The sequence below is a fragment of the Macrotis lagotis genome, chromosome 6 (genome assembly GCF_037893015.1).
Source record: "Macrotis lagotis isolate mMagLag1 chromosome 6, bilby.v1.9.chrom.fasta, whole genome shotgun sequence".
Classification (NCBI taxonomy): domain Eukaryota; kingdom Metazoa; phylum Chordata; class Mammalia; order Peramelemorphia; family Peramelidae; genus Macrotis; species Macrotis lagotis.
In genome coordinates, this window is record NC_133663.1 from 40162686 (window position 1) to 40180065 (window position 17380).

The 17380-nt window shown below is 37.1% G+C and overlaps 1 protein-coding gene across 5 annotated transcripts in view; it reads left to right on the forward strand.

Moving 5' to 3' along the window:
• Positions 1-17380, forward strand: part of MFN1 (mitofusin 1) — a 39091-nt gene that overhangs the window by 19334 nt on the left and 2377 nt on the right. For all 5 annotated transcript variants that reach the window (XM_074190984.1, XM_074190986.1, XM_074190982.1 and 2 more), the window contains 9 exons: positions 2-69; positions 6156-6277; positions 7004-7130; positions 7233-7337; positions 8282-8384; positions 8677-8906; positions 9626-9778; positions 14642-14838; positions 16389-16523. In XM_074190984.1, coding sequence (XP_074047085.1) covers positions 2-69; positions 6156-6277; positions 7004-7130; positions 7233-7337; positions 8282-8384; positions 8677-8906; positions 9626-9778; positions 14642-14838; positions 16389-16523 — 1240 coding nt within the window. The remainder of the gene's footprint in view (position 1; positions 70-6155; positions 6278-7003; positions 7131-7232; positions 7338-8281; positions 8385-8676; positions 8907-9625; positions 9779-14641; positions 14839-16388; positions 16524-17380) is intronic.

Here is a 17380-nt window from a genome sequence, read left to right on the forward strand (position 1 = left end):
GGTGGGGCCCTTGCTGAAGGGTTTCAGACAAGATTCCAGGAGTTTCAGAACTTTGAACAAATCTTTGAGGTAGGATTTTTTGGATTTCCAATTTAGGTAGGTGGTAAAATAATACCAAACCCTTGCTATGGTTTCTATTAATTCTTTGTAACCCTTCAGTCAGTTAGTACTTGTGTGTCACAGAAAGGTTAGATAGAAGAGAGGAAGAAGCTGGGACCCAGCTAACTTGTAGGTTTCAGGAGTGGAGAATACAAAAAGGATACTTTTTCTTCTTTCTCTATGCTTTAGAGAGAATTCTTGTTATGTTTTCCTCCTTATATATGTTGAAGAAAAAACATTTGTAATGTGCTTTTTGTTTTAGGATCAAGTCTGTCAAACAGTCTTTATTAACATTATTCTCAAATCCAGGCATTTGTAGCTTAAAGAGGATACTGTCTAAACCAGCCCCCTTCCATGCTCATGGACCTATTTATTTCCCATAAGTAAGATGATTTGAGGTAACATGGATTGGAATATTGATTGAGGAAACTCAAAATATGTTAAGTCTAGTTTGAGATCCACCTTCTGTTCCTCCAAATAGAACAGTAGTCAATTAATGACTTCCTTCCCTGACCACATCCCCTTCCCCCTTCCAGAATTGGAAGGGCCCCCCCAAAGGAAAAAGAGGGCACTTTCAGTAAAAAGACAGGGAAGGTCAAAGGGGAGAATCACCGGCCAGAAGATCTATAGAAAAGCAAGGTGAAACAAAAATTTTACTAAAGTACAGGGAAATAAAAATCATCCTAGATTTTATTGGAACCTAATATTTTGACCTAAGACTCTAGAATTGAAGGCCTTCTCCAGTTTTGTTGGGGTTTTTTCTGTGCTTCATCTCTGTGTACTCTTGACTGCTTAGGGATTATAACACAGGAGAGACTAGCCAGTTGCCCAGAATGGTTGCACTATGGCTCTGTGGGAAGCTTTCATGAGCTCGAGTCAAGCTAGGAGTTTTGATGGTCTGTCAAGGCAAGTTTGAGAAGATGTTGATCATCATTTTCCTCTCACTGACTTCTTGGCTGGAGGATTAGTCATGGCTTCATTTCTCTGCCAGTCATCAAAAGGGATGGCTAGAGAGATTGAGGGACAAGAGTGTGCTCTGTGTCTCTTATTACAAGACTAGCTGTGAAATTTGACCTGTCCATCTTATGCTGACCGTGCTTATGTTGACTTTTGAACTGTTTGTGATCTTCTGCCAACCCTTAGCTATTGTGGTATGGGTGAGGATTTTTCTCCTCATATATCATTACAGTTAGAGGTAGGTAGTTTGGTATAGTGGATAGAAAGTTGACCTCAGAACCAGAAAAAAAGTTGATTTCAGTACTGTCTTTGACAGAAAGTTTCTGAGGCCTTCACATAGCTCTTAAACTCTCCTGGCCTCTTGAAGGCTGACTCTCAAATTGTATGGGTTACAGAGAAGGGGCTGACATGTATTGGGTTGTGGAAATCAAAAGGAAAAAAATCAGTTCTATCCAGAGATTCTTATTTTGTAAGCAAAGGAAATATACTGAGAGTATCAGTATCTGTATATTATCATAAGACTTCCCTTTCTACAGAAAAGCAATAAAATGAAAGGAAATGCTTTTTCTTTTTTTTTGCACTGGTTACCTTAACAAAATATAGGGATTGAGATCATTAGAAACTTAAATGTTAAATTATGTATGGTAAAGATGATAAATTATAGTTAATAAGACATCTATATTCAGGACATATGTAATAGATATGCAGACTATTAACTGCATCAAAGAAATAATATTTTTGGAAAAGGATAAAACAAAAAAATGTCTCCTCAGATATAGTGTTACACTTTGGTGGGTGGAAGAGGAGATGATTGAGGAAACAGTTCAGTCTTCTGAACATATCAGTTTATTAAGCAGTATATAATAAATCAGAACCAGATCTCCCCAGCTTAGGGCTGGACCACAAATACAGAGGAGATAGATTTTAATATGGTTTTGGGGTTTTTTTGAATTTTATAATTTTTCTCTCACTCAAACTCGCTCACTTCCCTCTAACCCCCACAGAAAGCAATCTGATAGTCTTTACATTGTTTCCTTGCTGTACATTGATCAATATTGAATGTGTTGAGAGATCAGGATGGGGCCAATTTTCAGTCATGACTCATGGATTGCTTGAACTGTATAATTGTGAAAATTCATGCAGGGTTTCTGATCAGCCACAACTTAGGTCCTTAGTTAAACGATATCTAAGCAGAAGGAAAAGGTGGTCCAGTTTCCTAGCCACACAGGACTGGGTTCAAACAATGCAATAACATTTTCTTCCAATTCCCACAATTGAATACAGTTTTCTCACAACACAGAAATTGAACTAGATGCATAATTGAATAGAGAGGGAACTGATCTGGCTTAGAATTAAGCCACAAGATGAAGTCATTATGGTTCATTCAATTCCAACAATTAACCACTTGCTATCCTAATGCCCTCAAGTCCCTCCCATTGCCCTAAGTGTACTACAGCAAGCCAAGATGGTGTTACTTAGGTTCATAATCAATTAGGCTTCATTTTTTTTTTTTTGGTAATGGGATGTTTTTTATCAGAGAATTCCTGAAAACTAATGAATTCACAGCCCCTTGATCTAGCCTTCCTCAATATTGTGTACCTTTTTATGTTTTCCCAAGGACATCTCCCAAAGAACACTTGGGATAGATGGAATAGACTACAGAGCTAGATAAGTTACTCTTTCATAGGTTACCTTCCAAAACCTTGGTAGTTCCATTTTGTTTTTTTACTTTTAGGGTAACTAGCTAATTGTGTGGCCTGAAAATGATTTAAGCATTTAATCATGTCCTTAACAAGAATTCTTTTTATACTTCAGAAACACTTGAAATGATTACCATGGAATGAACATCTCAAAAAAGATTACTAAGTCTCTAATGACTCCTGGATATCTAGCTTTATTATAATGACTTATGGAGAAAGTGAGAGGGAGAGTCAATAGAATTCATCATGTCTTTTGAGAATGAAGAAAACAGCAAATCTAGAAGGGAAGGAACCTCAAAATAGAATGGATGGGTTGACTTTTTGTAGTGGCTAATTTGGTCCTAAATGGAGTAAGGTGAATATTAGAAAGAAAACTAACCTTGAGGTTACTTCACCCTGTTAAATGTTATTTCTAGCAAACATTTAGGGCAGATACTCATGACTTAAAGTTGTTTGAAATGAATGTTAGTCCTTTTGTTGCTTTAAAATCTACTTGATTGCCACTTTTATCTTAACTCTGGGCTTTCCGCAGGGCTGCTCTTCTATCCAGTCACCTACTTTAAAAGGCATTTGAGGGGCGGCTAGGTGGTGCACCGGCCCTGGAGTCAGGAGTACCTGGGTTCAAATCCCATCTCAGACACTTAATAATTACCTAGCTGTGTGGCCTTGGGCACAAATGGGGTTCCATTTGCCTTGCAAAACCTTAAAAAAAAAAGGCATTTGACTATTTGTAAAGTAGGACTTAAATTTAAATTTTTCAACTTGTAACTCTTCCTCACATGAAAATGAGAAATTTGACCTTTGCTATTATGCCTTGTAAAATATGGAATTCTTAACATTAAAAGCAAAAGCTGGTAGCTTTGGAAAGTCAAAGTCTAGATGTTTCACTGCATGGAATGATAATTTCTACCACCACCTGGGAGCTGCTTATGGTGTGACCTCAGGTGGGTATAGATAGCTAAGTAAGCAGTGAGACAAAGCACTCCTATAGTACTTGGTCTGTTTGTTCTTCTCTCAGACTCTTTGAGGTGGGTGCTAAGATAAGAGGGTAGTTTAGGCCAAGAACACAAATGTACCAAATTCATTGCTGAATGTTAACCTCAACAAAAGTATGTTGTTTATCGTGTTTTGTTTTACTGAACCCATAAGGAATGAATAGAAAGTTTTGCAAGGATTGTATAGAATAATCACATGAAGTCAGATTGTGAAGAATGGATCTTATAACAAATTTAGTTGAGAGTTTTGTGTTTGGAATATGATGATTTCACATTTGTTTTTAAGTTACTTGGATAAAAAGCATATAAAAAACAGTTTTACTACAGAGAAATTTGTCTTCTATTCTTGGTCTTGTTTTGTTTTCTTACTTAATCTGTCTCCATTTGCATCACTAACCTTTGGAGCTCTTCTTTCCTATCCTGTCTAGCTCTTAAATTGTGCTGTTTTTATTAAACTGAATCTTCATGGCTGAAACCTAGATCTACTTCGCCGAGGAGCACTGCCTACTTTTAACTATTTTTTATTTTATTTTTTTCTCTTTCTAAAATTTGTCTTTTTCTGTTTTTCATAAGCTTTGGGCAGTTTAACTTGGGAGCTGAATCCATAATGTCTTTAGGATATAGTTTACAGCTCATTAAAAATTAGCTGTTCTCATTTTTAATGTTTACATAAACTAATATACTAGAGTGCCAGTTCTAAAGAAGTAAAAACATGGAGTTGATTAAGAGAGACATCAGACATGCAGGCATGGCCCACAAGACTCCCCAGGGCAGCTTGGTTCAGATTAAAATTAACTGGAAAGTGTCAGAATTAATAAAATGTTACAAAACATAATGTTAAAAAAAATAGTTTTCTGAGTCTGTAGCCCTTAGGGATCCTTAGTCATAAGTAGTGACTCTGTTTCTATTTAAGTTTGACACCCCTGGTTAAGGATACCTGTTTTGTTAAAAATTATAGTCTCTCCTATTCCATACTTTCCAGCTATCCAAGATGATGTGAGAGCAGAGATCTTGATCTTGATAGCAAAGTAGAAATGGAGCTTCACCTTGATTTGAAGTAGGATTTATGGGAGAGAATAACTTAACATGGAGCTCATTGGCTAATCATTAACCAAAACTCAGGAAAAGGATCTACTCACTGGTTGTTCCTATTTGAGGTTTTTAATTTTAAGAATCCTTCATATTTATTATACTTCATCCCTCCAATTCCTGCTATTACACCTCAGACATGATAAATGGATATGAAGAACTGAGGATAAATTAGCAAAATTTAGGAACATTCAGTCTAAGGAAAGATAAAAGTTTAGGGAATATGGTAAAAGTTTTAAAAATAATGAAGAATAGCTAATTTAACCATGCAATTATTTACCAAATTGTGATGCCAGATCTACTGGATATCTCTTGAATCAATTCAAAAGGTGTGGAAAGAAATAAACACCATTTTTACCATGCTAGAGACAGTGTTTCTTAAAGGATCCAGAGACTTGACTTCCAAGCCCAGAAAGCCTCATTTTTCTAACTACTCAACTTAGGGAGCTCATTTTAGCCTCTTGGGAAATGGTACAAACTTAACATTGATATTGGTAAGATTACCTTAAGGAAAAACAAAGCTCTTTGGTATCTTCCCCACCTTTTCCAAACCAAAACATGGAAGGCAACAGTGTTCTGTAAAATATACCTTCATGTCGGACTACCTGACCCAATGCAATATTTCTTTCATTGTTTTGAAACATAATAAAATTTAGCTACTTGAGTATTAAAGTTAATAATATTAATCCTTACATGAATTAAAGGGAAAATGGAGCTAATTGATTCTGACCTTTGATTTAGGAGAGTAAAGCATATTGGAGTCATCTGACAGTAGCTGTCTAAACCCAGATATATCTAGATTCATAGTTTTCAAAATTACAGAAATTTTATGAAACTCTTCAAAATTTGAGTTTGGTTTGAATCTAAGAGGTAGAATTGTGAACATTAAAGAAAACCTGCCCCCTTCCCTTGTTAGGAAGATTTTGTATTTTGTGCTAATGTATAAAATTGAGCTGCATTAGGTTGCAGATATTTAAATAGGTTCATAGTAACAAGAAATTCAAATGGAAGAAATTATCATGCTGCTTTATGTTGGAATTTTTAGCTCATTATTTGTCCTTATTTACTTTCTTTTTATGATCTTTGTTATGCAGTTGACAGTGCACATTACTGGAAAAGATAACACAAAGAGACAGACTTGCTGTTCAAAATATTTTTTAAGTTTTGAGTTTACAAATGCTTGGTACTTTTATTTATTTGGTTGTTTATTTTTTGGGGGGAAGGTTAATTTGATAACAGCAAGATTTTGTGTTTGAAATTCCTGAACATGTTGAGATGGAGTTACAGTAATGTGTTGTGGCTTGGGCCCTCGCAGGAGTGTATCTCGCAGTCAGCAGTGAAAACAAAGTTTGAGCAGCACACTATCAGAGCTAAACAGATAATAGATACTGTGAAAAACATAATGGATGCAATAAACGTGGCAGCTGCAGAAAAGAGGTATGAATTCACTTTATTCTAATGAAAGAATGTTAGCTCGTGGTAACTACTTAAATTTCCATGGTCAGAATTTTAACAGAATATGTTCCAAAACTGTCCTTGATTTACTAAGTATCTCCTTGTGCCCTTTTATGGATGATAATTTTATATGAATTACAAAAGAGTCATAATTCAAATATAAGTTTTGGGCACTCAAAATTAATTGTCATTGAGACTTTTTTTTTTTGTAAGACCGAAAATACATTTTCAATAGCCACAATACAAACCAATTTAGCAGAATATGAGAGAAGGGGATCAGGCCTGTTAATTAGATTGTCAGAGTTTCTTAGAAATGGAGGCTTATTTCAGGGAAAGACATCCTTTTTCTTAGGTTATTTTATAATGCATAGAATTATTAAGCTATGAGATTTGAGTAATATTTCTTTGAAAAGAAAATCTGGTTTGTGCCAGAAATCAGCCAACACTGGAGTGCCTCCTTGGTTCCTGGCTTTGCAGAAATTCAGAAAGGAGGGTAGCCCTAGCATCTGGAACTCACTCATGTTAGTGTAGCAATGACTAAATTAAAATTATTTTAACCTCTCAAATTTTTAACATCAGTGGTCAGCTATTAAGTGTTTTTTTAAAATACCTTATACCACTAGATGCATTTTGTGAGCAAATATAGACTTGCTTATGTTCTTTGTAGCCTCCTTCAATATGTGTTGTTGTCCCTTCATGCTACCTTAGAATTTATTCCTTGGAAGACAGGGAAGACCAGACTGACAGACTGGACTTTATTAGAAACCAGATGAACCTTTTAACACAAGATGTTAAGAAAAAAATCAAAGAGGTCACTGCAGAGGTAGAGAACAAGGTAAGTTGGAGAAGAATCTGGAGGGATTTGTCTTGGGAATGCAAGAATTCTGGAATGTTTTAAGAGGTTTCTGAGTTGAATGACTTGTTTTGATGCTTTCAGGTTTCATGTGCCATGACAGATGAAATTTGTCGTCTTTCCCTTTTGGTTGATGAGTTTTGTTCTGACTTTCATCCTTCTCCAAGTGTCCTCAAAGTGTATAAAACTGTAAGTTTAATGACCACCTAGTTCTCTTGAGTGATATTTCCCTATTTTGTATATATTTTTAAAAAATTTATTTAAGAAAGTGGATTAAATGACTTGCCCAAGGTCACACAGCTAGGCAATCATTATCTGAGGTCAGATTTGAACTCAGGTTCTCCTGACTCCAGGACCATGCTTTGACCACTGTGCCACCTAGCTGCCCCTTCTGTTTGATATTATTGAGATATTATCTTTTTTACGATCTAAGAAAGGGTCAGTTTCGAATTTTAGTCTCTTTGTATCTTTTGTTTGCTTTTAGTCTTTATTTCTATATGTCAAATGTATAAACTACTTGTCAAGTTAGTAGTTAGAAAGTACATTCAAAGAGTCCACTCATGAGTCTTATAAACTGTAATTGTCATTGCCTTGGTCAGTAAAATAAAGTTCATTTAGTCTCTTCTTCCATACAGTAGTATCTAACTTGACCTAAACATTATCCAGGATTTTATTCCTTTTAATATGTTTTGATTTGCAGGCTCTCAGCACATTGAGTTGAGTTCACTGTCCAATACATAGGTGCATTCATTGAAGGCTAAAATAAGGAAAGACTTTCCCCCTTGAAGAAGCAATCATTTTAGAGACATGTGTGTGTTTAACTTAAGTAAAAATTTTGGGGCAGCTAGGTGGCACAGTGGATAGAGCACCGACCCTGGAGTCAGGAGTACCTGAGTTCAAATCTGGCCTCAGATACTTAATAATTAATACTTAACTAGCTGTGTGACCTTGGGCAAGCCACTTAATCCCATTGCCTTGCAAAAACAAAAATAAAAACAAAAAATTTAAGTAAAATTTTTGTTAGCCTTTATTTTTTCCAGTTTTGAGACTTACATTATAAAATGTAAATGTTTTATATCAGAACTGGGATTTAATTGGTTATGAGAAATAATAATATATAGATTTAACAACAGGAACTAAACAAGCACATAGAAGATGGTATGGGAAGAAATTTGGCAGATCGTTGTTCTTCTGAAGTCAATGCCTCAATGTACCAGTCGCAGCAGGAAATGATTGGTAATACTTGTGTTGTCCTAAGATGGAGATTCTTTCTTTTTTAAACTCCTAGGATTTGTCATTTGCTAAAAATTTGTGTTTGTCCTTAACTATATTATGTTAAGTTTGGAAATTATATAACTAACTAAGAATGTGGTTTGTGGTAGTTTTTCTGCTTTCTTACATAGTCCTAAGACATTTTTACTTTTTTAGAGTAAAACAAATATAATCTTACTCCATACTCATTGTAGAAATTTTAAGAAAATTCACACAAAATCAATTCAAACTTGAAGTATTTTTTTCTGTTTTCTAGAAAATTTGAAGCCATTGCTTCCTGCTGGTGTACAGAATAAGCTCCATGTATTAATCCCTTGTAAGAAATTTGATCTCAGCTATGACCTGAATTGTCACAAGCTATGTTCTGACTTTCAAGAAGATATTGTATTTCGTTTTTCCTTGGGGTGGTCATCCCTGGTTAGTAGGTTCTTGGGGCCAACAAACGCCCAGAGGGTACTCTTAGGATTATCAGAACCCATCTTCCAGGTAAGGTAAAACTTGTTGAAATTCTGCTAAAAACTAAAAAACCAGAGCTAGTAAACTGATTTATTTGCCTTCCCTTTAGCACATGAACCATTTGCTTTCAATCCAGCTACTCAATTTGATTGCCAAACAATGTATTAGGCCTTAGATTTTCTGGAGTAGTCATAAATCTAAAAAGTCGATTCTCCTTGATCCTTGAGGGTTCTGTGTCTCTGAAGATTTTAATATCTGAATTTTTCATCTCTGGCACACTTTTTTTGGGGGGGGGTTAAGGACCTTGACTTGTAAAATGATATTAGTTGTAATTAGTGGGCACTGACCTTATCATTGGCCCTTGGTATTTATTTGCCTAAATTCTTAAGGACTTTGTGTCTTTATGGCAACTGATTTTTAAGATGCCAAAGGCGTGTCCTTGTTTGACTCAACTTCTTCATAACTGACTTTTTGAAGGTGGCCTTGACTTGGAGCACAGGTGGAGTTTTCTTTGGGCATTATTTGTGCACTATTGTCACATTTATTTTCCTCAGAAGAGCTTTGTGACCTACTCATGAAGGGGGACTTTTTTTCTTTCTAAAATTGACCAAATTTTAAGAGGACTTGCAAGGTTCAGAGAGAAAGATGGGTTCTCTACCCAACTGTTAGCTTGAAAGAACTAGAAAGGGTGCAATTTAGTCGTTTTTATAAAAGCAATAATCTGTTCTGTTTATTTTCTACACTGCCAGGTGCCTCGATCGATCGCTTCTACGCCTTCTGTTCCTCCGAATCCTGCAACACCGGATCATGTGTCTCAGGAAGAACTGATGGTCACTCTAGTAACGGGCTTGGCTTCTTTAACATCAAGGACTTCTATGGGCATCATTGTTGTTGGGGGAGTGGTAAGTAACAAGATTCTATCTTTTAATGATCACTAACATTTTGACAGGAATGCTTTATAGGACTAGGAAAAGGAGCATCCATAATTTCAAACCCAACAATAACATCTGGAAGTTTGTAGGTTAAAAATAAGCAATTTTGCTAACATTCTGTAAGCCTTAGCATAGACATTTCTTTATGAAAGCTATACATTGTCTCAAGACAGTCTTCAGTATTGAAGAACATGTTTTAAATGGTATGGTTAGTAATATGGAAAGTAATGATTTGGGAGGGAACATTTTGCTTGAAATGAGGTTTTCTTTTTTTTTAGGCAATGGGGTTAAGTGATTTGCCCAAGGCCACACAGCTAGGTAATTATTAAGTGTCTGAGGCTGGATTTGAACTAAAGTACTCGTGACTCCAGGGCTGGTGCTCTATCCACTGTGCCACCTTAGCTACTCCTTGAAATGAGTTTTTAAAATACCTCAGATAATTTTGTTTTTGTAGCTCCAAACCCCCCCAGATGTGTTGAAATAACAGATCTCAGAGATTTGCAGTTCTTAGCCTGTGAGATTTTGAGATGAAGAAAATGAACTTATTTTTGAATTTAATTTTGTTTGAGAGATAGTGAAATTTGAAGTTTGTCTATATGTGATTATCTCTAGCACATGGGAAAGTTGAATGAATTCCCACATCCTTGTGAGAGTTCTCCTTTGTCCACAAAATTTGAGAGTTGGGAAGGACTTCTGTGACCAAAAAGTTCCACCCATAAGGGAAAGAAAACTTCAGCATTGATATAACTAGGCTTGGCTTGGAGGAAGACCTGCATGAAGTGGGGGGCCCACTGGGAGGCAGCCCCTTCCCCTTTTTTTGGGTTACTTCCACTCACTGCTGTGTCTGTCCACTAAGACCAAGTAGAGCAGGCCTCATTCATTTTCAGTGTAATGGTTTTTCAGCCTCTCTGAACATGATATCCCTTCTACTTTCTTCCCCTGCAGCCCTACATCTAGATTTTTCATCATCCTGGTCTTCCTCCTTGAACATTATTCAGTTTGGTGATGGATCCTTCTTAAATTCCTTAAAACTTTAAACTGAATCCAGGACTTGAGATGAGTTCTAAGAAAGGTGGAATCCACTGGGCCTGCCAGTTCCTTATTCCTGTTAAGTTCCCCTACCTTTTCCCCCCACCCCTGATCGTTTTCAGAACAAAATGCTGCCTAACTATGCCTCATCCAGCTTTTATTGGTTAAGTTTATTTCTTGCATAGCCAAATATTTATCCCTATGCTCTTTAGCCTCTCAAGATACTTTTTGCAATCTGATGCGGTCAGACCAGTGTGTTAACTATCCCTGCAAGCTTCACATTATTTGCAAAGTTGATGGCGTTACAGGACTTCTCTTTGTCAGATTTGTTGATAAAAATGTTATTAAATATTCCAGGTCTAAGCATGGATCCCTGGGCACTCCCCTGGAGATTTGCTGTTGCAATGACATTGAATAGTTAAGAGATCCTTTAAGATTAGTCATCTAGTCAGTTGGGAATCCTCTTTCCAGTTTAAAAGAGCTCATGCTGAACAATGTGATTTGCCTCATTCTACCAAAAGGAGAACTGATGGCCCCTGAGGGGAAAGTCAAAGGCATATTTTCTGATTTTTTGCTTTTTGTTTTCTTGCAACATGGCTAGGATGGAAATCTTTAACCATGACCTTTTATTTAGAATGATTATTATATTTCTTGCCTTCTTGTGGAGCTAAAAATAAAAAAGTTAATGTTAAGGGGGAAAAAAAGATGGTGCAGGACTGAGTCAGTAAGATTTTGTTTTCTATCTTATCACAGATACTGTAGTTGTGTTGCTTTGAGGTAATCATTTGATCTCTTGGCCTTAATGCTCTGCCCTATAAAATGGGATAATAATTGGATCTGTTTATCATACTTATGTGAATCAAATGGTAGGACAGAAAAAATACTTTGCAAACTCTATATTAAAAAAAAGAGTCATTTGAGTTACCTTATGAAAAGTATTGCTAAAGTCTAGTTAAGCTCTATCCTTAGCATTCTCATCTATTCATTTAGTAATCCTGTGAAGGATGGGAATAAGATTAGTCTGGCATGATCTAACCTTAATGAAGTCATGTTGCTTTTTTACAGTCTGATTCCCCTTTTAGATGTTTGCCAATTATCTCATTAATGATTCCCAGGAATTGAAGCTGTTGTTACCCACCTGCAGTTTCTGTGCTATGGTCAGCAGTACACTAGACATAGTGTTAGGAAGACTGGATTTAGGACCTGGAGGGAGTAGCTGTGTGTCCATGGACAAATCATTTAATCTCTGTTTCGTTATCTGTAAAAGGAGGATTTGGAAAAAAAGGATTTTAAATTTGATAGCTTCTGAAGCCATGATCCTTTTTTTAATTGGTGCATTTGTATTTCTCTTTAGGGAAGAATTATACTTCTTCCCTAAAAAAGTCTTTAAAATAACACTGATAATGCATGGTAGTCACACCTGTAAGTTCTTTCAGAAACCAAGTTCATGTGGGCTAGGTGACTAAATTAAATTTTTATTTCGATTAAAATCAGTTTCCATCTCACCACCAATCTCCCTTTTTTGTAAAATAGTCATAGTCAAGCAAGACAAATTTCCACATTGGCCATTTTTTTTTTTTAGGTTTTTTCCAAGGCAAATGGGGTTAAGTGGCTTGCCCAAGGCCACACAGCTAGGTAATTAGTAAGTGTCTGAGACTGGATTTGAACCCAGGTACTCCTGACTCCAGGGCAGGTGCTTTATCCACTACACCACTTAGCCACCCCGATATTTTTTTTTAAAAAAAGAATAATCTCTTACCACTCCAGGTTCCCTCCCCTCTTTGTTTGTAAGGTGACTGACTGCTCATTTCATCCTCATTTGGCCTTCTAGAATCATAGTTGGTCATTGAACTGTTGAGAGTTCTTACAGCTTCCCAAGATGTTTGTTTTTTAATGTATTATTGTTTCTTTGTTAATTCTCGCTTCTGCTCCTTTTACTTCATCAGTTCATATGGGTTTTCCCCCACGTTTCTCTGAAACTCTTCCACTCATCATTGCTTATGTCACAATAGTATTCTATTACATACATATACTATCATTTGCTCTCCCTTAATCTCTTTGATATATAGGCCTAGTAGTGGTACTGCTGGGACAAATGATAGGCATAGGGGGGCAGCTAGGTGGCGCAGTGGATAAAGCACCGGCCCTGGAGTCAGGAGTACCTGGGTTCAAATCCGTTCTCAGACACTTAATAATTACCTAGCTGTGTGGCCTTGGGCAAGCCACTTAACCCCATTTGCCTTGCAAAAACCTAAAAAAAAAAAATGATAGGCATAGTATAATGAATTTAGAGGCTTGGTTCCCAATTGCTTCATTCACAACTCGGTAGTGCCTTAATTTTCCTATTTTCTTCCTGAAGGTGACTTAAAGACTATTAAGTTCTTTTAGTTCTGTTTAAATACTTACAGTCGTGTGACCCTGAGCAAATCATGCAATCTCTGCCTCAGTTTCCTCAACTGTTAAAGGAGAGATTGTAATAGCACTTAAACCTTCCAGAATAAGTACTATATGTATATGTTAGCCATTAGAGAAGTCATTTTCCTTAGTAGTAAAGAACACTCCAATGTGACATAGGATGTTTATCATTATCCCAGTCAAGCTAAAGTTCTCTTCATTATCTATCTTTTTTCTCTCTGGCCTCACCATTCATTAGGATACTTGACAGATGTAGTCCATTGTCTGGCCTCCCTGCCATCTTTTTTAACATGTTTTGAAAATCTAAATTGAATGAGTTCCCTGGGCAGCACAATGATCTTTTTTTACACATGTGTTGGAATTGCTTTCCGTTTGCATCTTAAGAATTTCCTTCTTTAGTATCACCTGTGCTTCTGGGAGGAGCATCCATCAAACATGATCCATTTCCTCTGAGGAAACAACTAAGTTAGCAGGCACTGTCTCTCTCTTAGGATCAAGGCTGGATTTGGAGCTGGCAAGGACTCATCTGATACATTTTACAGAAGGCTCACAAAACAGCAGCAGCTGAAATACCTTCTAGGAAGGCTGGAGCCTTAGAGGCATCCCAGGCCTTCTCTAGAAATGACAGCATGTGGAATTATTTAATCATATGTTCTCAAACTCACTGTTTCTCTGCACTGCCACACATGTTACCACTGATTCTGGAATTGGCCCTAGGTGAGCTCTAAAGAGAAGATGAGTACCAGAGAAATATTTATAGCCCTCTGAATTTAGTAGTTAGCTGACTGGTGGGCTATGAGGCAGCTGAGACATCAACCTCGGCTCTTCCTGCAGGTTAGCCCTTTATGCACAAAGGAAAGTAACTTGGATTTCACTTATAGATTCCCTAGTTTTTATTTTTTCATTTTTTATTTTTTTAGGTTTTTGCAAGGCAAATGGGGCTAAGTGGCCTGCCCAAGACCACACAACTAGGTAATTAGTAACTATCTGAGGCCAGATTTGAACTCTCCTGACTCCAGGGCTGGTGCTCTATTCACTGTACTACCTAGCCCCCCCCCCCCCCCAGTTTTTGTTTTTTTGTTTTTTAGTTTTTTTGTTTTTGTTTTTTTTTTGCAAGGCAATGGGGTAAAGTGGCTTGCCCAAGGCCAAACAGCTAGGTAATTATTATTAAGTGTCTGAGACCAGATTTGAACCCAGGTTCTCCTGACTCCAAGGCCAGTGCTTTATCCACTACTCCACCTAGCCGCCCCACTCCCCTAGTTTTTTTTTAATTGGTTTTTAAAAAGAAAACCTTAGTGGAATTTGCAACAATTAAAACAGCCCCATGAGATAGCTTCATTTCTGTTTGCTTGCACTGTCAACAATAATGGATCATTGTTTCCCTTGCAGATATGGAAAACGGTGGGCTGGAAACTTATAACAGTTTCCCTGAGCATGTATGGAGCTTTATATCTTTATGAACGCCTGGCTTGGACCACTCGAGCAAAGGAGAAAGCCTTCAAGCAGCAGTTTGTAAACTATGCAACTGAAAAACTGCAAATGATCGTTAGCTTCACAAGTGCTAATTGCAGCCATCAAGTACAGCAGTAAGTCACTAAAATGTGTATTGTAGTAAAAGTATTAGGATGGCAAGGTCTGGACCCCAAGGAAACCTTAGGTTCAGGTCTGACCCTGAGGAAGCTGACTCAAGTCAAGTCTAGATCCATCCATGTTCACCAAGGGCAGATAGAACCAAGCTATCTGCTTGTCTTCCCAAGACACAACTCTGATGCCACTTCTTCCAGGGTACCATCCTCTCAACAACTCTTACTCTAAAGCTTTTCCTAATCTGGCTTGGATCTCATCTTTGTCCCTTTCATAGTATCTCTGAGCAAAAGGGTTAGGAAACTTCTAAAGGTTGAAAGATTTCCTGGTGTGTACTTTGAAGATAGAGAAGAAATATTTGTTAGCCTTGGGTCATATCCCCTGGCTTCATGGTTTACTGTCAATGGATGAGTACATCCATAGTACTTGAAAATTGGGCCTAGGCAGCCATTCCTTGCATTGGACTGTAAGCTCCTTGAGGACAGAGGCCGGTTTTTGTCTCTTTTTGTATTCCTAGCACAACCGGCTGTTCAACTGAGTGATTGATTGATTTGCATGGAGGAGTGGACTTGGGGGGGTGGTTTAAGTACTTGATGGTTTCAGGTGATCTAATCCTGCTGTGGCAGAGCTTTGACTGGTTATACACATACTTGGAGAGAAAAGAAAGTTGGGTCACAGCTTCCTTTTCTAAAAAACAAAGGGGCTTGAGTGGACCAGAGTCACTTCTGACTTGATACATTAATGAGTAAGTTCCATGAAAGTAAACTAGAGGATATCAGTGTGATAGACAGGTAGTTTCTTTGAAGAAGGTAAAATCATCAGAAGATGGGTTGGTGGGAGCAGCAGGAGTCAACTTCAGACCTACAAGCCAAGAGCAGCTGCTTTTCTCTGTCAAAGTCTAACTGAGCATGGGGCTGGTGGGTGGGGGCTAGAGTGCTCTAGGTCGACCATCTGACCTAACGAAGGCTTTTGAGTGCTGCTACTACTTCAGCAAGTGATATCTGAAGGTTCCCATGGCCCTGTGAAATAAGCAAGCTTCATGTCTTATTATCTCCATTTTACAGGTGAGGACCTGAAGAGCTAGTCAGGGTCTAAGCAGAGACATAGGAACCAGCTTTCTTGCCTCTAAGGTCAATGAGTGCTTTATTCTCTGGACAGTGTGCCTTTCTTTGTGTTAATTGGGTGGTTCTACAATTCTATTCTTCATGTTTGTGATGAACAATCCAGGGTGTTCTGCAAAGTTGTATTTAGTTTTATAAGCTTTGATAGAGCAGCAGTCATCTCGTGGCATTTAAGAATATTGCTACAATCTTAACTGTAGATGGCTTTGGATCTGCAAGTAACAGAAAAATAAGCTGAGGGGGATATATTTGGTTAGTGGACTCAAGGCATGACAATTCTTTAGCTATGTGGTTTTATCTCATAATTTCCCCATGTTTGGCTATCTTTTATATAAATTAACTTTATTACTGAACACAAGGGTGCTGTCCCCTAAATAAAGCAGGCAATGTTCAAAGTAGTTTTTCATTCTAATCTTTCTTTTTTTGAAAAGGGAAATGGCCACCACTTTTGCTCGTCTTTGTCAGCAAGTTGATGTTACCCAGAAACAGCTGGAAGAAGAAATTTCTAGGCTGTCCAAAGAAATAGACCAGTTGGAGCAAATTCAAAGCAATTCAAAACTTTTAAGGTAGGAGTTGTAAGAAAAAATGATTTATAACAAAATGCAATAATTTTTATGTTGATCACTTAAGGAGGAGGCCTCTTAGTTATTTCGGTAGGAGATGTATGTTGACATTCACTAGCTAATTTGGTGGTTGTATATTTAATTTAATTTTTGGTGCTGCTATCAGTTAAAAAAGTTGTGATGTTCTCAATACCTCAAATAAATTATTTTATCAATCAAATATCAATTATCAAATATCAATTATCAATATAAAATATCAAATTATCAATATTTTGACTAGCCAGCTAAAAGCAGTTTAAATGAGTTTTTGTCACTGAGTGGCCAGGTCACTTCGGGGGCTTCCTTTGCTTCTTGGCTCTTGAGTGGGATGATCAAACTAGTAGGAGGAAACATTTCTGGCAGTATCAAAGATGAGCAGGATTAAAATATCACATTGGAATCTAATGCTGTGTGAAGCCTTCACTTGCTTTATAATGCAAGCTGTTGATGTATATCTGAAAAACCCACATGTACATTTAGAATACACTCATTGTTTATAAGAAAAATGGTTATTAGGGTCATGTACATGTTTTCTGATTTGGATTGTGTGGACACAAATTGTGTATATATCTGCACAAATGATTTTCTAGAGAAGCAGAAATGAACTTGGGATTTTGTATAATAGTGAAGTTTTAAGCTGTGATCGTATTAATTGAATGAATGCCAAATAATATCTGTTTGAAACCATTGGAGAAATCCTACAATTAATTGATTGCACACTGAATTGGGACAACAGTTGAATAGCCTTGTATGCAAGATTTTGAAAACTTGCCATACTTCCTTCTGATGGCAGTGATAATCAAAACTGTATTTTGCCAAAT